This window comes from Microsporum canis, genomic scaffold (genome assembly GCF_000151145.1).
Source record: "Microsporum canis CBS 113480 supercont1.5 genomic scaffold, whole genome shotgun sequence".
In the NCBI taxonomy this organism is placed as follows: Eukaryota; Fungi; Ascomycota; class Eurotiomycetes; order Onygenales; family Arthrodermataceae; genus Microsporum; species Microsporum canis.
The window spans coordinates 1,538,910-1,566,409 of record NW_003299165.1 but is presented as its reverse complement, the minus strand read 5'-3'; the positions used below and the strand labels follow the sequence as shown (position 1 = coordinate 1,566,409).

At 47.2% G+C, this 27,500-nt stretch overlaps 9 protein-coding genes across 9 annotated transcripts; 3 read left to right on the top strand and 6 right to left on the bottom strand.

Annotated features, from left to right (window-relative positions):
• Positions 1–619: 619 nt before the first annotated feature.
• Positions 620–1,018, bottom strand: MCYG_05672 (conserved hypothetical protein; the record flags this gene model as incomplete). The annotated part of the gene is made up of 2 exons (XM_002845757.1): positions 620–810; positions 886–1,018. The coding sequence occupies 2 exons, from the start codon at positions 1,016–1,018 to the stop codon at positions 620–622; spliced, it is 324 nt and encodes a 107-aa protein (XP_002845803.1).
• Positions 1,019–2,045: 1,027 nt separating this feature from the next.
• Positions 2,046–5,730, bottom strand: MCYG_05671 (HMG-CoA reductase; the record flags this gene model as incomplete). The annotated part of the gene is made up of 4 exons (XM_002845756.1): positions 2,046–2,442; positions 2,501–4,780; positions 4,903–5,306; positions 5,395–5,730. 4 exons carry the CDS (start codon positions 5,728–5,730, stop codon positions 2,046–2,048), a joined length of 3,417 nt encoding a protein of 1,138 aa, XP_002845802.1.
• A 2,674-nt stretch (positions 5,731–8,404) lies between these two features.
• Positions 8,405–9,033, bottom strand: MCYG_05670 (uncharacterized protein; the record flags this gene model as incomplete). Its single annotated transcript, XM_002845755.1, has 3 exons — positions 8,405–8,566; positions 8,606–8,792; positions 8,957–9,033. The coding sequence occupies 3 exons, from the start codon at positions 9,031–9,033 to the stop codon at positions 8,405–8,407; spliced, it is 426 nt and encodes a 141-aa protein (XP_002845801.1).
• Positions 9,034–9,466: 433 nt separating this feature from the next.
• Positions 9,467–10,534, top strand: MCYG_05669 (conserved hypothetical protein; the record flags this gene model as incomplete). Its single annotated transcript, XM_002845754.1, has 1 exon — positions 9,467–10,534. One exon carries the CDS (start codon positions 9,467–9,469, stop codon positions 10,532–10,534), a length of 1,068 nt encoding a protein of 355 aa, XP_002845800.1.
• A 474-nt stretch (positions 10,535–11,008) lies between these two features.
• On the bottom strand, positions 11,009–12,565 carry MCYG_05668 (monocarboxylate permease-like protein; the record flags this gene model as incomplete). The annotated part of the gene is made up of 5 exons (XM_002845753.1): positions 11,009–11,435; positions 11,497–11,599; positions 11,654–11,948; positions 12,010–12,215; positions 12,289–12,565. 5 exons carry the CDS (start codon positions 12,563–12,565, stop codon positions 11,009–11,011), a joined length of 1,308 nt encoding a protein of 435 aa, XP_002845799.1.
• Positions 12,566–14,782: 2,217 nt separating this feature from the next.
• On the top strand, positions 14,783–16,309 carry MCYG_05667 (SH3 domain-containing protein; the record flags this gene model as incomplete). Its single annotated transcript, XM_002845752.1, has 1 exon — positions 14,783–16,309. One exon carries the CDS (start codon positions 14,783–14,785, stop codon positions 16,307–16,309), a length of 1,527 nt encoding a protein of 508 aa, XP_002845798.1.
• Positions 16,310–17,238: 929 nt separating this feature from the next.
• Positions 17,239–19,164, bottom strand: MCYG_05666 (ENTH domain-containing protein c; the record flags this gene model as incomplete). The annotated part of the gene is made up of 4 exons (XM_002845751.1): positions 17,239–18,540; positions 18,625–18,706; positions 18,781–18,982; positions 19,083–19,164. 4 exons carry the CDS (start codon positions 19,162–19,164, stop codon positions 17,239–17,241), a joined length of 1,668 nt encoding a protein of 555 aa, XP_002845797.1.
• Positions 19,165–20,071: 907 nt separating this feature from the next.
• Positions 20,072–25,592, bottom strand: MCYG_05665 (ras GTPase-activating-like protein rng2; the record flags this gene model as incomplete). Its single annotated transcript, XM_002845750.1, has 3 exons — positions 20,072–20,961; positions 21,020–21,298; positions 21,353–25,592. The coding sequence occupies 3 exons, from the start codon at positions 25,590–25,592 to the stop codon at positions 20,072–20,074; spliced, it is 5,409 nt and encodes a 1,802-aa protein (XP_002845796.1).
• A 705-nt stretch (positions 25,593–26,297) lies between these two features.
• Positions 26,298–27,475, top strand: MCYG_05664 (conserved hypothetical protein; the record flags this gene model as incomplete). Its single annotated transcript, XM_002845749.1, has 4 exons — positions 26,298–26,705; positions 26,811–27,097; positions 27,139–27,271; positions 27,344–27,475. 4 exons carry the CDS (start codon positions 26,298–26,300, stop codon positions 27,473–27,475), a joined length of 960 nt encoding a protein of 319 aa, XP_002845795.1.
• Positions 27,476–27,500: the final 25 nt, after the last annotated feature.

Sequence of the window (27,500 nt, the reverse complement as noted above, 5' to 3'; positions counted from 1 at the left end):
CAGTCTTATCATCCAGCGAGACGTCGGGGGTTGGACAGCCAGTATCAAGGTGCATAGAACTGATGGAAAGTTGAAGGCATCCTGATATTCCCCCCTGGCTCAGGATAAGTTTGAAGTCGCCTACTTCGACATGCAACCTGACTCCATCTCTAAGGCCATTTTCTACTTGATCCTGGAGACCTATTGGTCTACTCGAGGCCATCTCTAAAGTGAGAGGCCTCGTCGGCTTTCTAACATGGTCTATCTTCGGACCACGGTGGTGATATTATGACAGTATGTACACTCTTCACTGCTGCATCGCCATGGGCTTGGACTATAACTCGGAACACCTTGTCAAGTCGATTTTCTCTCTTCCCCATATTTCTGTGCTTCAAACGCTTGGAACGTCCTGTGAAAATCGTTTAAAAAGAAAAAAAACTTCGACATGCTGGGAAGCAGACGGGTGTTCCCGTCAGGGGAGATAGATCTCCATCAGCCATGGAATAGTTACTGGAGCCCTTCGGTGAAAACCCGATTGGCCAGCTCTCTCTCTCCGTGGTGTAGATTTATATGAAAAGGAGGAAGAACAGGAATGGTTTGGCAGATGCTTTTAAGAGCTGGCCTAACTAGAGTGTATTAACTACTTCGTAAGTTCAAACGAGCCGTTGTTGTTGGTGATTCGCTCGGACAGGTTAACCACTCCATCAAACTTGCTACCGTCAGAGGCCGTCAGTTTCGCGCGAAGGATGGGCAGATTCGTCGGTTGGTCGAACTGGAAGTAGGTATCTGAAGCGCTGTCGCTGAAGCCTCCTCCTCCCCAGCAAAAGCGGCCTGGCCGAGACGGTCAGTTAGTCAACCAGTCAGACAAGCAGACATGGGCTTTCCATGAGTATTGTTGAGCATTACCGTCATTGTTTCCTAGGACTGTGTTGAGATCAAGACGGGCAGTGACAAAGTCACCATTACCGTTTCGGAGGTCAGCGACGAGGGTGCGGCCGTCCTCGACGCGGACGTCTCTGGCTGATTCGTGGAAGCTCATGTTGGCAGCTTTGAGAGCGGTGGGATGTTCGTATGAAGACAGGATATCGAAGAAGCAAGTTCTACATATGAAGACGAGGGAGGGGGAAAAGTTGTCCTTTTTAAATACTCTCCGCACTTCTTCTGCCCCTCTCTCTGTCGCTACCTTGTAAGTTATATCTGGTGCATAGTTACATATAATTCACTCGGGCACCAGTCACCGCCCAATGCTCGCGGCCTTCAAGGCACCCACAGGGTGGACCAGGCAGCGTGAGCAAGGCCGACGTGGCCAGCTGAAGACGTCAGCATGGATCTGGTGTTATCCAGAACTTACTGGATACTGTCGTGTACATAGCCATGGTCGGTGAGTCTTCCTGAAAAGGGCTGGTTTGATGTAGTTACCGGTACATAGCAAGAGTCATATAGTACACCATATGCAGACTACATCCCTGCATACATGCATAGGCCAGGTTCTCGCCAAAAGGATGAATTGGAGCTCACTAATGTAGTGTCTCCAAAGGCAATAACTGGCTGTGGAGATTCTGGCTGTCTTGTGGGAAAGCCATGATAGTTAAGACTCGAGCATAGGTCCCGTCTTGATGGAGGCATACAGGGTGGTTGATACGGATTATCATGTAGAAGTAGTAGGCGGTCGAGTAACTTGTAGTACGCAAGAACATAGTTATATTTTAACTCCATTTCTATCGTGCAAGTCTGCGGGTGTAAAGCGAGAAGAGAAAAACCCAGTTCGAAGACGCAGCTAAGCCATGCAACAGAGGCGGATCACAAGCAGCTCACATCGCAAGCGAGCTGAAGATCCTAAATCCAAGACCTGCAGAACGAAGAGATAAACCATATGGGCTGGACGGGGGGCAGGGCGAAAATGGTGGAAAGTAAAACGAAAAAAAGAGATGAGAAAGAATAAATCAAACGTTTAACCATCGGCAAAATGAAATTAAAAGAGAAATAGAAAGTGAGATTAAATATAGGGTAACGATATTGCATCCTCACGCCAGGTGATTGGTAAAAAGATTTGCGCGCGTTAAATTTCATTTTCGATCACTGACGGCCGTCATTGCGAGGTTGTTCGCGGACCTTGCTGCTCCGACAGCGGCTGAGACGGGAGTCACCGATCGAGTTGGAGGAGCTGTAGGCAATGTTGATGACGCTGGTGCTGCAGGTGCCGCGGATCTGTTATGGGCCATATGGGCACGGACAAGATGGCCAGCTGCAAGAGCGGCGCAGAGACTGAGTTCACCTGCGAGGACAGCGGCAGCCACGATTCGCGCAAGGCGTCGAGAGTTGTCGCCTGGGCTCGTAGGATGTGCGCCACGAACACCGAGAAGGTCGAGCATGGCTCCTTGTCCTTCGAGGATGGTGCCGCCGCCGATGGTGCCGACTTCTATCGAAGGCATGGATACGCTGATGTGCAGGTTGCCGCCCACGCTGGAAAAACGAGGAAGGTTAGAAATAGAATTGGAGTTAGACGAGGAAAGATACGTACTTCTTCATTATCGTGATACAGTTGCTGCTCTCGACGTTCTGGGCGGGATCCTGACCGGTAGCTAAGAATAAGGCAGTGACGATGTTAGATGCATGGGCGTTAAATCCTCCTAGAGCACCAGCCATGGCACTTCCGATCAGATTCTTGGATATGTTAAGCTCGACCATAGAGTCGACGTCACTCTTGAGTACAGATTTAACAACGTTGGCGGGGATGACGGCCTCAGCAACAACGGACTTTCCTCGGCCATCAATCCAGTTCACGGCAGCGGCCTTCTTGTCGGTGCAGAAGTTACCAGAGACAGAGATGGTTTGCATGTCCTCGAATCCAGCCTCGTTAGCCATGACGGACAGTGCCTTCTCGACACCCTTAGAAATCATATTCATGCCCATGGCATCACCAGTGGTAGTCTTGAATCGGATATACAGATTTGTTCCGGCCAGAACAGTCTTCATCGTCTGCAGTCTGGCGAAACGGCTGGTGGAGTTGAACGCGGCTTTCATGACTGATTGACCTTCTTCAGAGTCGAGCCAGACCTTGGCCTCGCCGGCACGAGAGACGCTGCTGAAACTGACGCATGGACCTCGAGTCATGCCATCGGCAGTGAGAACAGTGGTAGCGCCGCCTCCAGCGTTTATGGCCTTGCATCCTCTGCTGGTACTGGCGACAAGCACACCTTCAGTCGTTGCCATGGGGATAAACAAGCTCTGTCCATCGATAACAAGAGGACCAGCAACACCTAGGGGAAGCGGGAGGAAACCGATGACGTTCTCGCAACAGGCACCGTGAACAAGGGTATAGTTCATACCCTCATATGGAAGTTTAGAAGTCTCAACAGACGCGCTGGTGGCAGCAGTCACTGGGTTTCTAGACACGATAGACCGTCTGAGCTTGACTGCCCTGGTAAATGCTTCCAGGCGAGTAATACTCTCATGTTCCATGGTTTTCTCAAGTGCGTATCCTGGTATCTTCCCGCGAAGGGAAAGTTCAACTAGCTCCTCATCGTCAAGTGAGGTGACCATCTTATCTTTGAGCATCTGCTCACATTCTTCCAGGGTTCTTGGAGTGCCATCTTCCTTGATAATTGGCTTGCGCTCGATTTTCACCGGTGTGGGAGCGGGTGTGAGAGTCTCAGACGGGGTTGAAGACTGGTCTTCCTTGATGCTCCAGCGAGCAGCATTGAAAAGGTAGCCATTGAGAATCAAACTGAGAATGAGAGCGGCAATTATCCATTTGCTGATAATTGGGTCATCGAGAGACCTGAGGATGCTTTCAAGAACTCGACCACCTACAACATCGAGGACGGGGTTGTAGTCGGTATCAAGTAGGCGGTCAACGTTGGCATTGGGGTTAACATAGTGGGCAGAAGGGTACCCCAGTTGGTATTTAATTGGGGGAAGGACGGTGACAATAGTTTCGACCTGCTGACTCTTTGCACTGACGTAGATGACATCTAGGCCGTTCTCCGCAACCTTGAAGGGGTCGATTGGTACAGGAGAAAGGACATTTGACACCTTAGATAGGACGGGCATCAACAGGCCATCCTGACGGTTACGGAACGGTATGGTGGCAAGATTGAGAAGGTTTATCAAGACAAAGCCTCCGACCATGAGGAATTTGAATTTGGGGATGCTGCTTGCGCGGACCTTTTGGCCGAATATTCCAGTTCCATTGGTCTTCGAGTTCCTCCCCTTTCCATCTAAGCTCATCTGGGGCCAGTCATTGGTCGAAGCGACCTTCTCAGCAACACGGTGATTGATTCCTTCTTCCTCGAGGGTCTTGCGAATGTCTACGTGGCGTTTGATACGGTTGATTTCGAGTTTTATGCATAGGATTGTGGTGTAGAAGGTGAAGAGAAGGATGCAGTCGAAGAAGAGAATCCATGCGGCGAGGAAGCAGAACTGTCGTAGACCGCCTTGAATCCCCGAGGCGGCACCGGCAACAAGGACGGCAATTTCAATAACGTAGTCACGGACAATCCCGAAACCGGTGGCTTGAACTGCCTGCTGAATGGCATCTTGGATAGATCGTACGGGTGTAGCAGGCTTGGTAGCAGAACCATTGACACCGGCAGCGTTTACTCCCAGTTGCTGATGGTTACGTTCCAGCACTGCCTTGGTAAGGATAATGGGCTTCTCAAATCCGATGGTAACGACGAGGAAGGGTAGACCTTCAGATAGCAAGACCATGTTAATTGGAACACCGAGGGCGGTAGTGACCAGCAAGCCAAAGAGGAATGCAAATCCTCCAGAGATGAGGACGGTGGCAGCAAGCCATGATCTAGATCCAAGACGTCGTAGGGATAAGAAGAGTGATACAAAGGTTAGGTGCATAGAGATATAGCCTAGCACCATGATGATGATATCAATGGTTTCTGCATGCTAATATCAGGTCAGCTATACCGTCGAACATTATGAACATAGTGAGTCGAGTTGAAGAATGGAAATACCTTGATCAAGTCAACGAACGAGTTCCATCCATCGGTGACCCAGTTTCGCATGGCAACATGAGATCCAGAGACGGAGCTGCGTGCAGCCTTCATCAACCATTTCTTCTGCTCAATTCCCTCTGGATCATCGATCGAGTCAGGGATCTCCTGCACCGACCTGAGGAAATATGGTACTTCATCGTAGGGTAGCGAGTAGGCCAAGTGCGTATCTTGTGAAATGGGCGTGAGTACATTGGGAGTATACGGGATAAGTTTAGCAGAGCTGTTGGCTGGCAGAGGCACATTTTCTGCGAGGGGAGGTGACTGAGGCGACCCGGACGATGAATGGGGGAACACGAAGGTTGCAATAGCAAGATGCTGTGATACCTAGCAGCAAGCTCCAAGTCAGCAAGACTGAGCTCAACCTAGAAGTAATCGGGCTTTCTCAAAGGGTGAAACAAGGTACCTTTCTGGTATCGACCTGAGCCAAATTGTCTACCTGCCATCTCCATTGGGTATCTGGTCCAAGATGTAGATTCCTGCCTCCGCCAACGAGCGAAGCTACGTCGACCTGCCCTGCACCGTTTGCCTTGCTCGACTCTACCAGGCTGCCGTCCAAAAGGCCGACGTAGGTGGTGCTCGCAAGCAATGCAATGGCTACTATCGTGTGTATCGGGTGCCTGCAAGCTCTCAGCGACACTGACTGCAGCACACCCGTCACCTGTCGACTGAGCCATCCAGGCTCCCCAGCATCGTCGGGGTCCGCGCGAAACGGGCGAGGAATAAGAGAAGATCCCCTCATGGTATTTGTATTATGCTCAATGTTTCCAGTGCATACCCCGTAGTCTCCCTCGTCCCTTTGTTTTCCCGTCTTGTCTCGTCTCTCTGTCTCGCTCGTCCGGTGGAATTGAGGGCAGAAGATAAAGAAATCGTTTGCTGGCCCCAAGCAAAAAAAGGATGAAACCCTAGGAAGCTCAGCGAGGCTGGAGATACAGATGAAGCGGTCAGCTAGGCCACGAAATTAAATATAACCCAGGGGCAGCCACCAGCGTTCCTTGGTGCAAGGGGGGAGAGATCGTTGGGAGATGCTTGCCTGGCGACTCTCAACACTTACAATTCCTATCTAGCAAACGGTTTGTAAGAAGTACTGATAAACCCAGGGCGAAGAGGAAATATTGGAAGAGGGCGAAGCTGGGCTTATGCCACCATAAGCTGTGGAGTTTTTGTCTTATTTTTTTTTTTTTCAATCAGCTATTGTCAAAACTGCAGGGGGAAAGCCTTGATCCGGCGTACGGGAGTATATTTTTCTTCTGATATATGACAGGGAATAGTTAAGTGTAGACACTTAACAAGGTATTTATATCACCGACCAGCGAACTATCTATTAAGTCAACTAGATTCTTCCAAACAGCATCATCGCTGTCTTTCATCCTCTCTTCTTCTTCTTCTTCTTCTTCTTCCCCCCCTTTTTTCCTTTTCTTTCTCCTTTTTTTTTCCTTCTTTTTTCTTGCCCAAAAACTTTTTTTTCTTTCCCCAAAAATTTGAACGCCACAGATAGCACGTGACCTCATTATCTCGGTGGATTTTTGAGAAGACTTACGAGTTACATCGTAAAGATGTTATATGATGTATACATATACGGAGGTGTAACAGGGAAGATGATGACAGCATGGGATAGGAGGGCAAGGCTGGGCCGGTTTTTCGTGGTATCGACGGCGTTCGTGGCTGTCGGCGACGGTGGTGTCGGCGACGGAGGAGGACGATATTCTTAGTCTAGGAGCTGAGGGTCAAGAGTTATGTTAGAAGAAGCTCTCTTTGTCTATATAAGTCACTTCTCGTCCGCTTTCAGGGTTCGCGTTTACCGGTCTGCTTCCATTGTCTCCTATTGTTCTACATTGTTCCTCTAACCATTCAGCCGCTCAAAGGTACCAGAGAAACGTCCTGTAGAATCAGTTTTAAAGCGTCGCCATTCACGTCTTACCCCGCATCAATAAGTCGACGTGTAATGTTACTATCTAGACTGGCCGGATATGCATGCAGCAGCCGCAGAAAACTGATTTATGGTCTTGACATTTCGAGCAAATAAAGAATAATTGAATAACTGTATAGCTCTTCATTATTAATCATGGAGAAAGTGATGTCACGTGTAAAGACTATGTATTTATATGGAATAACAGCCAATCATGTTGTGATAAATTATAAGGAGCTGGCTATATCGGACATTTATCACTAAATTGTACACTTTGCAAGCTAACAGAGTCGTTTGGCTTGGAACTGAGTGACAAAATGTTTACTTGCGATGGCTTATGGATGATGCAATCCTGCATTTGAAGCTACCGAGTAAATTACTTTACAAAACTTACCAAAAAGTAGGCAGAAACTTGATGTTGGGAGACATGGCATCTTTTGTGGAATGATCTGCTCATCCCGAATATGCACGCAGAGCATCTCGCCCCTGCTACGTGTTATACCATTACTATAATCTGAATATTGGGACCTATCTTTGGTTTAGTATACGATAAGCAACCATGCATCAAGCAGGTATGATGGTGGACAAGGGAGAGAGATGACGAATTATCGATATATTTTCTTGTCTCTCCCCGTTGATGCCTGGGCTTGACAGACGTCTACTACATAGAAGAATATCTCCCGCCAAAGCGTACATAGTACAGCCGTCTTCGGGATTTACCTTACAAAACAGACAGGATCATCAGTGGGGAATCCTCGGGATCATGATTCAATCTGCTCATAATCTTCAAGTGGTCTAGCTCAAGTCCCATCATGCTAAAAGTAGACCATGATGCTATAGTAGATTGCATATCCTTGGGACAATCCATTAAGAATAATAGGACGACTTATATGTCTAGAGCTACCTCAAGGATCCCACAAAGTAAGGATGACTTGCATACCTCTACTACCGATTTACGTACCTGTCTTAGCACGCCCAACCCGCCAGCTCATAGCCATTCACTCTTGTCTACAAAAATAGCCAACGGGAACTGCTGCACATAATGAAACATCTTCATGCTAAGGAGGAGGTAGCCGCCTAAGGCCATGGATGTGCCAACAGACCCTGACCCTGGACAAATGAAAGGGGACACAGCGCTTACGGCTATTTTCTTCTTGTTTCTTCTAACACCACCTTCCATCTCCCTCCTCCCGAAGCGAGTCCCGCCGGGTAAAGCCTCCATCTTATCCTGTTTTTCCGCCCTCCTATCGTGATGTCTTTCTATCGGGATGCCATCTCCTCCATCTCCTCCATCCGGCAAGACTTCGACATAACATCAAGTTTATCTTATTTTAAGTTAAAGTGCCGGATGAGGCGGACGTCTACGGCCAACCAGACGCCGCGCCAAGCCAGCATCTGTGACCCTTTTCGACCTCCTTGTTTCAACTTCCATCATCGACTTTTTCAACTCTCCAACCGCCCGGCTTTTGTCGAAGCGCCAGAGGAAGAGAAACCCCGGCAGACCGCTTTAAACACTTCTCTGGTCCATGACGGACCAATGGTCCGCCTTAGTTTGGACTCTTATACCCCCGCCTCGGAAGCAGGTGGATGTCAAGTTTTTTTCTGGTAGCAAGGGTAGTGCAGCCCAATGTATGTTTTTTTGAGGACTCATGAACCGCGGGTTGAAACGCTGTAGTGGGCGGCATGTCAGGCAAGAGAGGGCGCTTACCTGGTTCATTGGTTGCCGTTGCTTCTGGTACCAGAGCAGGGTACCAAGGGAGAAGAAGATGGTACATCCATCAGCTTCTATTCCTGCCCATGCAGTTGCATATATATATAAACTGCTGCATTTTCCTGCATTCTCTTCTGCTTCCGTGAACAGTTGTTCATATGTTTTGTTCTCCTGTCCTCTTTCCCTATTAAATGGTTTCTAGTGTTGCCGGTCAACATTTTCTTCTCTATTCACCTTTGGTTATTGATATTCATAACCCAGGATCCAGAGAACTTTTTCATTCTTTTCCTACACCATAAACTTCTTTGTTCTTCCTTCGTCCTTCTTCCAGCCGCTTTTACACATTACGTTTCTGTGTCTTCCGCTCCTGCCATTACCGCTTTGTGGCTATCCTTGGTCACTCTATTTTCCTTCTCTGCCGGCATATAAGGCCCTTCCGCAGCGTCATTCTATACCATACTTAAACAACGTGAACCACGGATTTGATATCAACCACAGATAAAGCCGCTCCTTCCTACGGCATCGTCAATACAACGTCACCAATATCATAAATCCCTGGTTCTCTTCCAAAACCCCTGGTTTTCCTCCTTTTTAACGGTCTTGTTGACATCATCGGAACCGCTGGAATCTCTCTTGCCCAAAACCATTTGTCACCTAGAATCGCCTATAAATATTTCCTTCATTTCCTCTTTCTCGGTCTCTTTTTCTTCTTCCTTTCTCATCACAGTTGTTCAACTTTCCATACACATTCGCATATCTACCTATCCACAGCGAACCACACACCAAACTCGAACAACTTCTACGCTTTCTTCCTCCACTCCACTTCCTCAAGGGTACTCTATCACCGTTCCCTTGACAATGCAGTTCACTACTGCATCCAAAGCCCTCGTTGCAATCCTCTACCTGTGCTGCCTAACTCCTCTGGCACACGCCCACAGCTGGGTAGAGGAACTCGACGTCGTCGCCGGTAATGGGTCCTTTATCGGCAAACCTGGCTACATCCGTGGCCACGTCTCTCGAACGGACCAGGGTTTCAATGATGATTTGATGACCTACCGACTCCCTCCAACCGGACGAGCTGCAGACATTGGGATTATTCCCAGCGACCACATGTGCATGCCGTCCCAGAGAGACCGACGGCAAGCAGAGGGCTGGCCTCGACTAGAGGCCCAACCGGGCGACATCATCGCCCTTTTGTACCGGGAGAATGGGCATGTCACCCTTCCTGACACCCAGCCTGGTAAACCAAAAAACCGCGGGACCGTATACGTATACGGCACCAACGAGCCCCGCCCGGATGACAAATTCCTAGGCATCCACGGGGTATGGAACAAGGACGGAACGGGTGGTGACAAACGAGGCAGGCTTATCTCACGCCAAGACTTTGATGATGGGCGCTGTTACCAAATTAATGGTGACAAAATCTCCATGGCTCGACAACAAACGTATCCACATGTACCTGACAAGCTCATGGGAGCAGACGTGGCGTGTCAACACGTCCTGGTACTACCTTCGGATTTCGTCGTGCCTGGAACGCCTTCGTCGATGTACTTTGTGTGGGACTGGCCAACTGCCCCTGGGGTAGATCCCAACCTTCCCCGTGGAAAGACAGAGATCTATACCTCGTGTATGGATATTGACATCATCGCGTCCCGAAATGGGACAAACAGGGAACCCAACATCCATTACGTCGATGGTCAGCCGCTGAATCGTGCAGCCTTCTCCTCGCTGCTCGCCAATCTCGGTCAGCCAGTGGACAATGGCCCCTCCCATGTTGACTCTGTCTCCTCCGAAGCCTCACCATCTGTGTCAGACGTTGCTTCTCCCACCGCGGGATCGATCGTCCCCATGTCACGTCGCTTTACCGCCTCTGCGACCTGGAAAACAATAACAACGGGGAAATACCAGCCGACATACACTCCTTAAACGGCTGGAAGGTGGCTTTCGTTCTTTTTCTCGTGTTTTCTATGTGTTTCTTTGTGTTTAAATGATAAAATGTATGCATTGTTTTGAGTACTTGTGATACCCGCCACGCGAAGTGGTGAAATGCAGGCATGGCGTTTCGAATAGGCGTTTTAGAGTGGCGTTTGTTATTGTTTCCATGACTCTTTACATTTTCATACTCAGTGCTTGCCTATGGAAGGAAGGCTTGTCTACAGGTAGTTGCAATAGAGAAATTATCAAATGCACTTCTCCAATTCCGACCATTTAAATAATTCTCCTTATCAGCTCCATCTAAAATTAATTGGTCTGTTATTCTCATTAACCAGTCTCCCATTAGTTCCCTTTTTAAGCCCAAAGCCATCTGGGTTATCGTCAGCATCATATCTCGCTCCGCAGTAATCTGTTGCAACTATCTATCTCAATCATTATCTCCATGGTTACCTTTTGTTTCTTCGCCTAGACCCTAGCCATTTTCATACCGCCTAAGATAACTCGAGCAAGAATGAAGAACAGTGTGCCAATGGCACAGTTCACTCCAGCAAATACCATCATATAGCGCAATGAACCATTGCTTGCCTCTATGATCTGACCACCAATTGGCGATCCACTGAGTCCAGCAAGAGATCCAATTGCAAATATCAGCCCTGTTCGAGTCCCTATTTCCTTGATGGGAGACACCTGAGCGACGAGAGCTGGAGTAAGCCCAACCCCTGATCCAGATGAGATCCCAAAGGATACAGTGAAAAGAATCATGGCTAGGTTGTTTGAAGCAAACATCCAAGAACCGAGGATAAGTGTTGCAGTTATAGAACACATGATTATCATGATGTTATATCGACCAAGCTTGTCAGCAACGACGTTAGGTACTGTGCGCCCGAAGATACTATAACGGCCACAGCGGTTAGAGACTTTCACGAAGAGAAAATGGTTACGCGAGTGCCTACCTAGCAGCATTAAGAATGGGGACCATATAATTTGCCAAATCTTGCGACATTCCTTTCGTGCGAGCAGCCACGACAATGTATGTTACGGGAAGGAACATACCCCCTGGAAAAGATGTTAATAAGGGAGTTTAAGGCCGGGATTCGTGATCAGACTTACAATAGTAGAAGAACACAGCAGCTGCAAGCGCTAGGAAAGCAGGTTCCCTCATTGGTCGCGTTAACTCCGAAATATTCCAAGGCCGTTTAGATGGTAGTAAACGGGATTTCAACGTCAAATTGGTGAATATCAACAAGCATAGGATTAGAAGGGCGCATGCACGCATCGCCCAGTTAAAGCCCCATTTCGGGATCAGGTGTATGACCATAATAGGGAAAATGACGCCTCCAAGGGAAGAACCAGCGACAACTGGACCAAGAGCAGCGGCTCGTCGTTTATAAAACCAAGTAGAGACCTAATAGGGAGTGGCTGGAGTTAGAATGACTCAATTATTAAGGATATATGGAATAGCTTACACAAGTAACGGAAGGGTAGAACACCATTGAAGCCCCCAGAGCTGAACAAACAGCTTGGCTAAGTAATAACCCGGCATATGTATCCATGAAACTTGCAATAATTAGGCCCCCAACATGGAGAACGGTTCCAACCTTAACGAGGTATGAATGGCCCCAGTTATCAAAAATTCTGCCGAAGAACGGCCCGCAGAATAACATGAAGAAAACTAGAGCCAAGTCAGCATGCTGTAGTAGTAATAAAATAAATGAAAACGGTAAGTAAGAATGCCAGTGATAGACCTTGGAGAGAAGATATCCATGCCACTTCCGACTCAGTATATGTCTTCAACTGATGGGTGTGGTAGTAACTTTGAAAAATTCCCACACAATTAACCCAGCCGAAAGATACAAACAGGCTGGCAGCTGCACCGGCCACAGTTAACCAAGCAGTTACTCCACCTTCGGGGTAATCATCCGCTGGATCTTGCCAGGGGATGGTTTCACCAATAGGGCTGACTTCCTCGGGGTCATCGTTCAAGTCCGCTTTCAAGTCACCAGCCTCACGTTTATTGTCCATTTTTCTACCTTGAAATCAAGTTTAAGCCTGGGCAAGGTGTGAGAAGGAGTCTATTTGAAATAGTGGTTGTGATAGTTCAAAAATTTGGATAATAGAAAGTCACCAATAAATGAGTAAAGAAGAAGGTAGACGGACTTGGAAGAAAGAAGAATCAAGTCAGGACATGGATGGAGACTTGTGGCATATATGTCAAAGTAGTGATGGGAAATCCCGCTTCACTAACTGTAAGTTAATGGCTAGACTTCTAGTACATTTAAAATGAGAGCAGAAGTAGCGATAGCTAAGAAAATATTTAATATTGTAGTAAATAAAGCATTAAACGTCACTTTATGTAGCCCTGCAAGGCTATCTAGCCAGGGGGAGTGGAAGACAAGTGAAGAAATTTCAAAGCCAGTATTAATATGCTACTTGTGATGTACAAGTAACAATAGCCATCAACTGTCACCAAAGCAGCAGCTTTGGCCCTGATGCTCTGGGCAAACGGATGGCATTCTCTAGCGAAAGTATCGATATGGCCTCCGGCAGCTATATCACTAACGACTAATACAGTCGATCCATGCAGTGAGTGGAGATATAGGGTTTATTATTTAAGCAGGTATGTGTCAGTTATCAGCCTGGATCAGATCGTAAATGTGGATTACAGCAAGTCCATGGTCGTCCGGTAGTATACGTCGCAGGTTCACGACAAAGAATAATAACCCCTCGACTGGTATTTAATTGGTCCCAAGAATCATTATCAGAAACAGAAAGGAGAAGTAATGACCATTCTTTTCTCCACTATGATCAGGGTTGAGTATATATCAGGGGTAGATCTTTCGATCGAGGGTCGATTTGGGAAAGCTTGACTTGTTAGTATATCATTTCAAAAATGACCGTAATGTCATCATCAGCACCGTAGGGACATGGGAATTTCGACATATCTTGGAGGAGTTCAGAATTGAAACATTCTCATCGGGCCAGCTTGTTGCTACCTACAACAAGTTCAATTGTTATACCACCCAAGTAATTGGATACTGTCGCAGTTCCTTCGGGGTCTGCAAACGCACTGTTCAACCAGCTCGAGCCGAGACGGATGACAGCAGTTCTATAAATTCCTAACTGTCCTATTCGTCTTACTCCTCCATCGTCTCTCGTTTCTCTCGAACAGTTGCGATTCCGGCCACGTTTGACGAAGCGACGTCATGATTGAGATATTAAGCATAAGGTCATGTGACTACGAGCCTCTTTTTTTCTTCTTCTTTCAACTTCATCTTTGGCTTTAAATCTCAGTGGCCGTTGATACTCTTCGTCTTCACCTTACATGGCCTCTCTCCCCTTTTATTTCGGCTCTGATATCTTCTCTGCCTTGGGGTATGTCACCCTTTGGTCACGAACCGTGAAAACTCGCCTTGAAACGGTTTCGAGTTGACTCTATAAATAGAACTACCTATCATTTTGCTTCCCTGGTTGAGTTTTCTTCTTTTTTTTTTCTCTCCAAGCCCCTGGTCCACCACGAAATCCTGTGGGACACCTGTGGAATTTCGGCCTAGCTGCTGTTTGGTCAATTATGACCCTGGTGTGTTTCATCATAACTCAACCATACCGATTTTGGTACCTTCCCACGTCGATTTTCCACCCGCCTGCCAGACACAATCAGCATCACCAACCCTCCCAGTCAAGCCTCGCTTTCACCCTGAAGACACAGGCTGAGAGCTTCTTCTTTAACCAGACGTGTCAACCCACCTGCGTATGCGTGTGCTGGTGGCCACTTTTCTGTCCTAGCCATCTAACCGAACTGAAAGGTCACAGATACGCAAACGACTCGAGCGGCACATCGGCGGCTAAATTCGTTGCGACCTGTTGCGGGCCCAGGCATTTTATCTGTTCCTTAGTCTCATAACAAACAGCATGTCTGATATACTAGATAGCTGATTTTCTTTTCTTGACCGATTAAACTGTGCCTGAGGAAGACAGCCGCATCTGCTTCCGCCCCCCGCCTTATCGAGATCAGAAGCCCCTCTGACTTCGCGATTACTCTGGCAACGAAACCGCCTGAGCTGCCACCACCGTCCGATTCTGTTGACCTCTCAACAGCAGCTTTGATCCAGCAGATTTGCAGGCCACAAGGCGAAAGAGAACCTGAATATAGGTCCGCGCCGCTTGCGCCTAAAGGCTGTCGTACCAGCTCACAACTCGCTTTGGCATCATTGGCTTGAGGGCTCACAACAGCTGCATACGATGGCGACTGCGATGGCATCGTCACAGTCGCCGCCTCAGTTTGATGCCTCCGCTCCTCCACCGATCTCAGCGCGGGCCTCTCTACCTCCCTCTACTACCACCAAGCGGTCGAGCCTCCAAAGGCCTTCGTCGTACGCAAAGAACCGACTATCTGTTCACTCTAACAAGTCGAATTCGCAAACCCGTTCCCGCCCTACCTCCACCACCTCCAATACCTTTTCTGCTTATCAGTCGAGTCTACCTTATGCTTTGGTTCGGGACTTTGCATATCCTCCGAGCCACCCACTCCATTACGGCGCACCTCCCAAGGATTCGGGCATTTCCACGCCAGTCAACGAATCTCGGAGGATTTCTGATGCGCCTCTATCTTCGCTTGACGCCACCCGCTCTCACTGGCCAGCCCCAAACTGGGATCCAGGCACCATGTATAGCCAGCAGCAGCTACCTCCGATAGCATTTGGCGATGGACCCCCGTATAGTGAAGATGAGGATTTACATAGCCCAGTTGTGACAGCCTCACGGCATCGAAAGAATAAATCCGGCCACTCTAGTGAGAGTAGGCCTGGTTCGCGGAGACGCAAAGGATCTGGTTTTGGTGACCCCGACAACTCTACCGATGCTGAAAAAGGCGTGTTGATTGGTGTCAATGGCGATGGGAGCGAGACATATTATGTGAGAGATGAGGATGCGGATGAAGATGGGCCTGGCGGAGAATACGTGACCTACCCAGCAGGGGATGGTAGACGCTCTTATCACCCTGGTTTTGGTGACCAAGGCGCAATTGGGGGCTCCGGACCTGGTAATTCACTTCACAATGGATCCTATGATCGAGATTTTGAACTAGCTTCTGATGATGACATATCAGATGATGATGGATGGCAGGACCCCTCAAGATACTCGCGGGACTATCAGTTTACAATCGTTTCGCCAGATGAAGAGATGCACGGTAAAGCCGTGGCACTCTTCGATTTCACTCGCGAGCACGAAAACGAACTTCCTTTGAAAGAGGGCCAGGTAATTTTAGTTTCCTATCGTCATGGCCAGGGATGGCTTGTTGCAGAAGATCCAAGGACCGGGGAGAGCGGACTGGTTCCAGAGGAATTTGTGCGTCTTGTTAGGGATATCGAGGGTGGACTAAATTCCCTGAATGGTGACTTAAACATGATCGACTCGAATACTACCGGAAGCGAATCAGAACAGACGCCAGTCGCCACCGTTCTGCCAACCTCACAATTGAACGACGCTCATATCGGCGGCACAGCTGACGGGGATACACAGGCCCATGCCCCTGTGGAGATCGATGCAACCGATGACAAAACTAGAGAAAAACATCCTCCAGTAGTATCCACCTTTTCAACCAGCAGCAAGGACTTAAACCCCTACCTGTCACACCTACTCAGCGGCCATCAACACAGCAGATCGATGCCTCCCTCTGTTGAACACTCTGAAGCTCAGCTAGCTCGTTCCAGCTCCGGGGCAGCAAAACGGACAAAAAGTGTCTCTAAACGAGCCTCTCAATCCACATAAGATATCTACCACCAAGACATTTTGCTCCATCATGATATTCCCTTCCCCGAATGAATAAATGAGATAATACCTGGCGTGCATCATGAGAACATGTGCCAAGCAGTTTCATCTATTTACTTTGTTCCCTCCTCCCTCTCAGCCTTCAAAACCGTGGAAGTTTGTCTAGTCAACAAAATTTCAAACGTGATTGTCACATAATACGTTCTTCAATTCTTCGTAAAAAACCCGAATACGCTGTCTGCGACGGTTCTAATGTGGTCGATGCATGTGGGCTTCTATGTCCGTCCTTTCCACTCCTGTGTTTGAGTCTTTCTCTACTCGCTATTAGCCCACATCATTACCGCATTTAGGTTTTTTGTTTTCATTAACCGCCCCTTTTCCTCTTCTTAATGTTCTTTTCATTTCTCTCTTTGCATGTTGGGTGTATATCCTCGCTCACGACGTGCATAAAATCGTCTGACTAGGCTAAAGGGAGGGTTTGGACTATTAAATGAATGAATACAAACAAGCATACATATATATACATATATTATACGTATAGAATCGTTTTATTCACTATGCAGTCCAAACATGATTTACATTCTGTAACTCCCGGTATGATTGCTGTCAAACAGAAATGAAATGTTAACCAGCAGAGCACTCGTCATTTTCAAGCCCAAGTAACCACTGTTTAATTTTCAACTCTTAGGTAAGTGTAGATGGATGTATGTCCGTCTTTATCAAAGCCATAATTACAGGAGAACTGAAATTCAGCTCGAAGCATCAAATAATATTTGGCAGGGCTAGGAAAAAGGGAATACTAAACAAACCAATATAGTGGCCGAGGGTATGGAACAATCTTGACAACATGCAATATTTCCCAGGAGGTTAAAGGCCACCCAAAAGTAAGGTTTCATAGGCTCAAGCAAAGGCTTAACGCTGAATATAGCTTAACCTAAAAGATCATCTAGCGCGCTTCCTCCGCCAGCCTTCTTCTGCTGCTGGGAGTTGGGAGTACCACTGAAGCTTTGGGGTGAACTGCTCGAGCTAGGAGTTCCCCAAATACCAGCACTTGCCTTCTCCTTGGCCATACTAGCCAGATTGGGTCCCTTGGACTGAGTTTGGGTTGTTGGTTTGATACCAGCATTGGCACTAGCGGTAGACCATAGGCTTCCGAAGACATCACCGCCTGATTTGGAGGAGCCTGTAGTTGGAGATTTGGGAGTCGCTTTATTGGAAGGTTCCGATGGCTTCGACTGAGGGATAGGGATAGATGTGAAATAATTTGGCTGGGAAGCTTGGTACGTGGTTGGCTTTGGCGGCTGGGACTGAGTAGAAGGCGAGAGTGGCCCCATGCTTGACCCCTGGGACATCGTGCCTGTAGCCGATGGCGTTTGTGGGTTGGACCTGAAGGCTGCCAATCCGTTAAGGCTCGCACCTTGAGCAGCTGAAATAGGTTTTGGAGCGGCGAATTGGGTTTGGGTTGGTGCAGCTGGGAGAGGGATTGAGCTGAACTGTGACTGTATAGTTGTGCTGGCAGCAGGCGTTGCAGGGCTGGCTGATTGGAAATCATCAAATTCATCATCATCCATGCTTTGAGCCGCAAGCTCAGTCAAACCACTTGAGCCAGAAGGTTTTGTAGACGATGAGTTTGCTAGTGGGGAGGCGATAGAAGGCGCCGGCGCTGGCTCGTCATCGTCACCAAAGCTGACTAGATCAGGTGTTGGAGCTTTTGGAGGAGCCGGCTTTTTCGATTCGGCTCTAGAGGATGCCGGCTCACTTCTGCGAGGAGCTGAATATCCGCTGGTATCGCCCTCATCATACTCCTCGAATCGGTTGGATCTCCTACTGGCATCTCGGAACTCGCTAGTATTTCCATTAAAGCCACCTCCATCACCATACACCCCGCCACTGAAACCTCCAAAGTTCGCATCTTCGCTGCCAAACCCACCAAAGCGGGAACTGCCAGCTGCTCCGCCGGAAAATCCACCAACGCCTATTCCTCCTTCGAATCCGCCAAATTTGTTCCTATTAGCCTTGGCCTTTTTCCTTTCCGCACGGATCATATCAACATCGCTTAGCAATTTCGCAAGTTCCTGAGAGCGGTTGCGGATGTTTATTCCTTGATCTTTGCCATTGGGGTCGATGTAATGGAATTGGCGAAGCATGCGTAAAAGGGATATGTGGGATCGTGCATCATCAACAACTCGTTCTGAGCCATTTTTTACCAGGAATTCGAGCAATTGCAAGGACTAAGAGACAAAGAAACCGGTTAGAAATGAGCTGATAAGCGCCTCGTAATATAGAGCTGGGGATAAGACGGAGTAGCTTAGTACCTTATATATCTGCCGCCACTCCTCTGCAGATTTCTCCGTAAAGCGTTTATAGATCATTGGCATTATCTCGTTAAGCAGCTGGCTATATGGCCAAAGATAGTCAGCTAGGCACTTTTTTGCAAAGCACGGTACTATAAGGTAATATAGGCAACGCACTAGCTGTGTGTCCCATTTGCGATCTCCTGCATCAGAGTAGAAGACGCACCCCACGGCTCATTATTCGTAGCTTCTCGGACCTGCCAACAAAAGAGAAACCGACAATTAGCCACAGAACTTGCACATATACCAAACCCATAGACTGGATACAGGTGAGGGTGGGTGCCAACCTTTGCCTCCATTTCCGTGTAGTTCATCATAGCTAAATAAAAAGTAAATCAGTCAATCAGTACCAGAACGACTCACGAATCCGACGCTTCATAGATTCATATGCCAAGTTGGATGCCCGATCAATAACACACCATTTTGCACTTTACGGACACCTGCTTTAATATCATACAGACTCAGGTTGCTGACCTGGTCCTTCAACGAATTGAAGTCCATTATGCGTTGTGTTTATGCGGACTTGAAATATTTTCCCTTAGAATAGGATGACTGAAGAGCTGTTGTATATTAATTCTAGGCGTATTTGCTGAGTGCTCGATCGAAATGCGGAGGTTGGTTGGTGAAGGCGTTTCGAGGCAGATAGCCACAGTAGAGGGAGTGTTCCCGAGGCCTTGTCGCTAGAATCAAGGATGAAATCGCATGAAACGCACTTATGCTGGGGAATATTGACGAGAGAATGTTTCGCTTCTCGAGGCGCCGATGGGCTGGCGATGATGCTGGAAAGAGAGAGTTAAGGGAGTTTTTTTCCTGGTGGTTTTCTTGTCGTCGATCCTAACGTGACAAAACCTCATATAAACACTAAAAAGTGGCCTCAAGAAGCCCAAGTGGCGCCAGCAACTAATAGCATCAACAACTAAAGCGGACGGTTTACAGGTGCAATGCGAGTGTATAGATGTCGTCGAGACGAAGTATCTATTTCATATAAATACCTACATGTGAATAGAAACACCATGCCGCCGGGACACTCATATCTATATCCATGCAGCGCAGAAAAAAGGGGGTAGAGACCAAATTGCTAGCATACAAGAAACGAATGTCGAGTCCATAATCATAAAGCCTCGTAACGGAACTAGATTTATGCAGGATGCAAGGAAAGGCGATATCTTGAGAATCATAAAACAAAAGAAATAAGATAAACGTAGGCAGCGACCATCATTAGACCGCCCATCCTGCACCGTCGAGAGTATAGAAAACACCGAAAGGAACTTAAGGGGGAATCGGAAGAAAACATCAACAAAAGGGAGTTAAAAGTGATAAAGTGACAAACGATAAAGGGAGGGTAAGAAGGAGGAGGAGGAGGAGACGAAGAAGAAGATAATCGCCCAGACCCACCAATGCGATTGGTTTATTCATTGTAAAATTTCCTCATGATTAGATGCAGGAACAGGTTGACGTTGACGCGTAACTGGTCCTCAAACAAATCCATAAACTGCGTGTTGTTGAACTGGGCCTGCAGCAGGTCATCTAGTGGAACCTGTGCATTTGCTCCAGGAACCATCATGTTGCCACTGCTCCCATCAATCGTGAAGATACCAACTGCATTGCTTGAGATCGTTAGATCGACACGGTCCCATTGTCGTTCCGTGTAGCCTTTCCAGTGAACAAGAACTCCCTTATCCGCAAGGTTGCGGGCGGAGTATTTGTAGGAGCCAAACTTGAAAACACGGCCTGATCGTTGAAGTTCCCGTTCATGGTCCCATTGTTTCGTGAATGGCATTAGGAATCGTTTCTTCCCTTTCTTATTTTGTAGCGTGATCATAGCTTGTTCGATATAGTCATTGTACGTCTTTAATTGTACTTCAAGATAGCTGGATTGGTCATTCAGTCGGTCCAGGGTTAAGCGGACATTTTCAAGCTCTCGCTGTCGCTGAATTCTGCGCCGATGTTTGGTCCTGATATCGACGGCGATTTCATTCAGCAGATCTTGATACTGATTATGCCGGCTGATTCTTCCAGCCTTCTCGAGCTCAACAATATTTTGGAGCGCTGTCCGTTTCAATTCGGTGTATGACATAGCACCGATATCAATTAGTGTATTGGTATCCGAGTAGGCGCCACGTTTTCGATTACCGGTCGACAGCTCGTCGCGGACAAGATCTGCCCATCGTTCTTCATCCTCAATGCTTGGTGGTGTAACAAGAATCTCTAAAAGATTAGCACCGGATTGAACTCGAATAATGTATAGGATACAGCGTTTTGTTTCAACCAGGAGAGCTTTGATTTCAGCATCTGGATCTATAATACAGAATTAGCACGTTACCTCAAAATTTTCGTAGGAGTATGTTTTATTTACCCTCCATGTTATGCAGCTTGGGAGTTAACGTAAGACTAATCTCGGAGGAGCTGACGCTTAAGAGCTCATTTTCGTTGCTCTTCACACTTCCAAGATCACGTATGACTTCTCGAAGGGTATCCTCAGGGCTAGTACAAATATACGGGGCTTCAGCAGCAATAAGCTGATGAATCGAGAAGATGTCGGACATTTTGATGTATAGAGTTGGCTTTGTCTTGGCATACAAGTCATTGTACTCATTGATATCAAAGAATGCTTCGGCATCTTGGACGGTGATGACTACAGATAATGTTAGAAAAGGTTATCAGACATTTCAGCAACGGTTACACTCACTATTTCCCCATATTCCACCAAGCCGCTGTATGGATTCACCGATATAAGTGTTCAGTGGCTGGAGGTAGACATTCTCGGCGCCAAAGAGTCTTCCGGAGGCAGCTTGGCCCATAACTTTACCAATTTCTCCCAGGTTCCTCTTCTGCTCCTGCGTCAAAGCACGTTCCACAACACCTGATCTTTCTGGGTCCAAAAGAGCGGGTTGTAGATAACTCTTCCATACCCATTGTCCGACTAGCTGGAGAATATACCCTCTGTCTTCTTCTTCATATTTAGCCAGTAATTGTTCGTACATCTGTTGGGCAATGAACCGTATTCCAAATGGCAAACGATGTAATGAATCTTCCAACAAAGCTAAAACTTGGTCAACGATGTCACGAAGATCTTGAAGATGGCGGATGAAAGTTTCTCTTGTCTCTGGATCTCTGATTGCCTCTTCTCTAGGAACATCTGGCCTGCGCCGACTTCGTTTCCCTGTGCGCAGCTCCTCGTTGTTAATAGCGGAGCGATAAATTTGCATGGGATCGCTCTCTAAGTCGAGATCAACGTTATCGATGATGGCTTCTTTGACAAGGGGACCAAATAGGTCTTTGGTGAACTTCCTGTCCCGGGGTGTTTTGATATAGGCAGCCAGCAGCTTGGTCCAGAAGGCATTGCATCGAATATAATCCTGTAGAGAAGCTGAGTGATCTATTTCTTCCTTCACCGATCGTACAATAAGTTTGATTAAGTAGTACTCCTCACGCCTCTTCTGAGAGTAACCGAATAAGCCCATGACAAGATGTTTTATCCTATCACAGTCACGCTCGGAAACAGCCTGTTCTCGCAGCCGCCGGAAAACTCTAGCCAGATACTGTGGCTGGGTCTGAAGAATGAAGAACAACTCCTGGTAATGTTCCAGTTTCTTTCGCGATGTCTTATTCAGGGCCTTTAGATCAAACGGATCCTTGGAAGCAATATCAGAATTCGACAGGACGGTACCAACGTGCCCACCAAAGTGTTTTTGGTGTTTGATAACCTCATCAAGGGTAATTTTGTTCTTCACAAGAAGAGCAATCTTGATGTCTAATTGGGTGATATACTGATCTGCCATCTCATTTTGTCGCACCTGTTGAACGACTGTCTTTCTCAATCTCTCAAATTCAAGTTCTTCGTCGAAGTCAAAGTCGCTATCGTTCAACAGGTGAACGAAGCCCTTGATTGTTCCAACTGGAGGATTCTTTCCACTCGTGAGGCTCTTGTATGCTTGTCCTTGTATCTTACCTCTTACAAAGCTTTGGACTTTGATAACTTTCTCCATGTTTTCGCGATAAAACCGTTGCTTTTCCGCAAAGTGTTGGCGCACCATGCTTGCCCGAGCAAGGGATTGGAGTTCCATGACCATGTCTTCCTCCGCCTCTAGCTCACCTAAAACATTGTCGACATCGGCTCTGACTAGCACCGCTCGCGATAGAGCTTGGAGCTGGGTAATTTCATTCGTGAAAGCGTCTAGCTCAGATAAGAGATCTCCAACATCTATTCGTAGCATAGCTGCTCGTGCAAGACCCTGCAAACGAGAAATGATCTCATTATCTTCTAGCAGAGCTTCCATATCTCTGATTTGGGCCTGCCGTAGTAAGAAACCTCGCACGCTGCTCTGGATCGAAGTAATGTTATCTGTGCTAGCGACAAGAGCACTCTTGCAGGCTTCGATATTGGCACGAAGCAGTTGTCCCCGAATGAACCCCTGTAGGTCAGTGATGGACGCCTCGTGGATGCTGAATTCTTTCTTTGTCTCCTCAATCTTTCTTCTTACTGCAATTGCTCGTGAAATGGATTGAAGATCCAACCAATTGGGACTAAAATTTGCCAACATCGCCCTCTCCCCTTCTATTTTGCTACGTGATGCATTTGCACGTATAATTGACTGAAGATCCAACCAATTAGGGTTAAATCTGGCCAATATAGCTTTGTCACTTTCTACCCTGCTACGAGTAGCATTTGCTCGAACGATTGACTGAAGATCCAACCAATTGGGGATAAATTTAGTCAACATGGTTTTATCCCCCTCTACCCTGCTGCGAATAGCATTTGCTCGAACGATTGACTGAATATTCAACCAATTTGGGGTAAATTTGGCTAACATGGCCTTGTCTTCTTCTACCTTGCTACGCGTAGCATTTGCTCGAACGGCTGATTGTATTTTCAGCCATTTCGGGCTAAAACTAGCCAGCATAGCCTTTTCGCCCTGTATCCTGTTACGGGTAACCATTGCACGAACAATTGACTGTATGTCAGTGACAGCCGCGGCTTTCGTTTCAAGACAACCTTTATCTAGATGCACTGTCCGTCGTAACAACATTCCTCTAATCGCTGATTGAAATGCTTGAATTGCGCCTTCAGCATCTTTTGTCTCTTCATACCGGTCATTTTCATGCTTCCTTGCAAGAGCACCACGAATGGCAGCTTGGAAACTCTTAATTCCATGTTCTTCCTTACGTGCCAGGGTATGTAGGAGCTGGACTTCAGATTTTGCCTTTTTGGCTCGAACTAAGGACTGAAATTGTAGGATATGCTGTTCCGCTGCTTTGCACCAGGATTGGTCCTTCTTCTGTCTTAATCGAATTATGAATCCTCGAGCAGCTGACTGTAGGTCCGTAGCAAACTTTTGCATGCCAAGTCTATACTCAGCTATTTGTCTGGCCCAGTCGCCGCGTATCCTGGACTGGAGATCTATTAACAAGTGTTCCTGGCCCCACAGTTCTTGCATTAGTTCTCCAAGCCGCAACCTAAGGAGTGCTCCTCTCGCTTGTGTTTGTATATCTGATATCGAAGTTTCGTTTTCGTTCAATTCCCTAGCGATCCTCTCCTCTTCTGTCTCAACAGGTTCTGGTTCCGGCTCAGGTTCAGGTTCAGCTCCAAACTTGGCGCCCATGCCTGAGAAACTAGGCATTGGGACACCAGCCTGGTCAAGGCCGCGTTGTGTTTGCTCCAGTTCATGGTGTTCGAATTCTAATTGCCCTACAAGGTTGCCAATGCGAAAGTCCACAACACCATTCTTAAATAATAGCCATGACAGAGCGTGAATGCAGTGTATAACTTTAGGTATATTTTTCCTTTCGTAAAGATCTATCAGCTCGAATCTAAAAACTTCCGGAAGTTCAATTTCGTCCAAGAAGCGGAAGAATAGTGCAATGTTGTCGGAATGTCGGAATTGGAGTTTTGGGCTGTAAAATATTCGAAAGGTGCGGTGTGGGTATAACGCTTGAACAAGTTCAGCCAAAGTAACTCCATCGCGTAGTGCCTCCTCAAGCTGGACGATAGGTGGAATGGGTTTCTGTATGACGTCTTCGATCCATTCTTTGGCTTCTCCGATATGGCATAAATACTCATAGGCCTGTAAGAAACGACGCTGCTTATCCATCCAGTTTGACGCGGTCCAAGCAGACACACCTGTTGGTCTCGACGTAGCATTCGATTTTGGGCCAGCGCGAACCGAGTCGGCACGTTTGAGCCGGCGGCGTCCTTGTAGGCCCACAACGGAAGGGGAAGCCGTGGCTATGGCAAACTCATCACTATCACTTTGAGCGATCTGTGAGAGTGTCCTGAGGTGGCCAGTTGTCGATTTTTTGAAGGTTTGAAGCTCCGGTGCTGTGAATGAAGTCTGCAAAGATGGCGCGTGGGGAGTGGACTGTGTACGGGAGTGGTGTGAACGGCGCACACTCTGCGTCCGTGGTTCAACAGGCTCATCTTGCTCTTTAATGATGGAGTTGGCGCTGTCTTGCGACGGACTATTTAATGATTTTGAGAAAGGTGATGTAAACTCAGGTGTTGGACTGCGCAGTGGCTTTGAGTAGGGAGAGGTAAAGTCCGGTTGTGGCACGAAACCACCTATAGTCTGACTTCGTCCATGGCATGAAGAAGAAGGCCTCGCTTTTGGCGGAGTGCTGTTGGGAGCCTGTGGTAGTGGGCGTAAAGAGCGACGAATGCTACCATAGGTCTCACCAGCGCTGGGCTGTGTATCGAAACTCCCCAACCGCCCACGATGGTCTATCTTGCGCTCAGGAGTCTCTGGCATGAAATCACTGGGCGCGTGTGACGAGACAGTGCTCGTTCGACTGGGCACATAGGAATTGGTTGACATTGAGTATAGCGAGGAGTTTGTGGAAGCAGTTGATCCATGCCGCAGAGGGCCGTATGACGCTGGCGCCAGCTCGGACTGACCTCTTCTCCTGAGCGAGGGAGGATTGGGTGAGGACATCACTGACAGCGCGAGGTGTGTGAAGATGCAATATCAAAACAGACGCCCTTTTGAGGCCTAAGCATAGCGTCCCATGCTCTCCGTGCAGGTCCAGGGATATTAATTATGCGAGAATAGCGTGTGGTGGTGGAATGCGACTGATGTGAACAACAGCAGGTGAGCTTGCTGGGAGGAAACGATGCTAGGGCTATATGCCACAGTCTATAGTATTTTCTCTCTTATATCTTGCATCCGTTGCTTCGTTGCTTCGTTGCTTCGTGGCTTCGTGGCTTCGTTGCTTGTTTGTTCTTCTTTTTTTGTTGACTCGCGAGGGGGAAAAAAAGTGATGAAGGAAAACATGTTACCAAAAGGGGACTAGCGTATGTCACATCTTGATTAGTCACGTGTATTCTTTGACTAGTATTATTATTATTCTTCTTCATTATACTCCTATATAGTCAACAACTATAATAAGTTTACTACTTAGACTAGTCTAAAGTTAGGCTATATTCTATTAGTTATCTATTAAAGATAAGAAATTTAAATATAGTATCTAACCTCTGTAATAGAGAGTTAGTAATTTATTAATTATAGGAAATAAATAAGAGAGAAAGAGAGAGAGAGAGAGAGAGTAGTTAAATAATAGAAAGGAAATATAGAAATTAAGAAGAGTACTAAATAATAGATATAAGAAGAGTATAATAAAGTAAGGATTAATCTCGTTGCATGCTGTACGCACGCACTATGGCCGTTCGAGCCAGCAACGCGTTTCTACTGCCCTATCAACAGACTTGGCACTCTATTTCACAGGCGCAAAGACGTATTATAACACGCATAGAACCCAGCAGAGTCCGGTACAAATTTGTGGAAGAAGTTGAGCGCTTGGACTATTATATTCCTGGAGGTTACTATCCAGTCACGATTGGAGACGAATTTTGTTCAGGTCGATATGTTATCGCTCATGAGATACAGGTTCTTTCACAGTTACCTAGAGCTAAATCCGAGCTCTCTGGGCGGAATACTCCACAGAAAGTGCTTGACTCTTTTACATTCTCTGGGCCAAATGTCACGCATCGGTGTTTGGTCACGGATGCTGCGTATCACCGACTTCTCCATCTCCCTGCCGCTCGAGATGCAAGACATGACGATTAAGCAGCTGCATGCCAGAACCGGTGAACCAGCGAAAGAGCAAGTTGTTCGTGAGGATGGCGCACCCCTGGATACAGGAGGTGGAGTGAGTGGGAAGAAAGAAGTAATTGGTTTGACGAATATGGACGCAAAAATGTGAAAGAAAATCTCCGTCAGTGGTACGGTAATAGTACCAGGAACTGGATCCAACGGTTCACGGAATATATATACAACCTAAGGGAGAGGAAGAGGTTTGATACCTTTTTAGTGGAGGAGGAGAATGCGTTCTGTGATATGATAAAGTCGATGTTAGTCCTTGAGCCAAGCAAAAGATCCACGATTGAGAACATAATGGGATGTGAGTGGATGCGAAAATGGGGACTGCCAGAGGTGCTCCGATACGCTGGCCGAACACCGGTTCCAACATCATATCTCTAACCGCCATCCTCTGTAGAAGCTATGAAACACCTGATATCTATTTACATATATTTAATAGTATCAATCTAGTACCATCCGCATCTAGTGCTTATATCCAGGCTACATCTGTCTTATATATGTCTACATCTATCTACGTCTTTCTATAATCTACAACATTTACTTCATCGTACGATCTGTATGCGAGCTTAGTCATCACGCCCCACAAGCAGAAAATATTCTTTAAATCCTCAAAATCTTTGTTGGATTTTTTTTTTCTTCGGGTTTTTTCTCTTTTCTTCCCTTGGGAAAAGAGATTTCTCCCCGCCAACAGGACGTTTTTTCCCCCTAGACGCTGTTGACGGTTGTTCATTCTGTTCGTCGAGT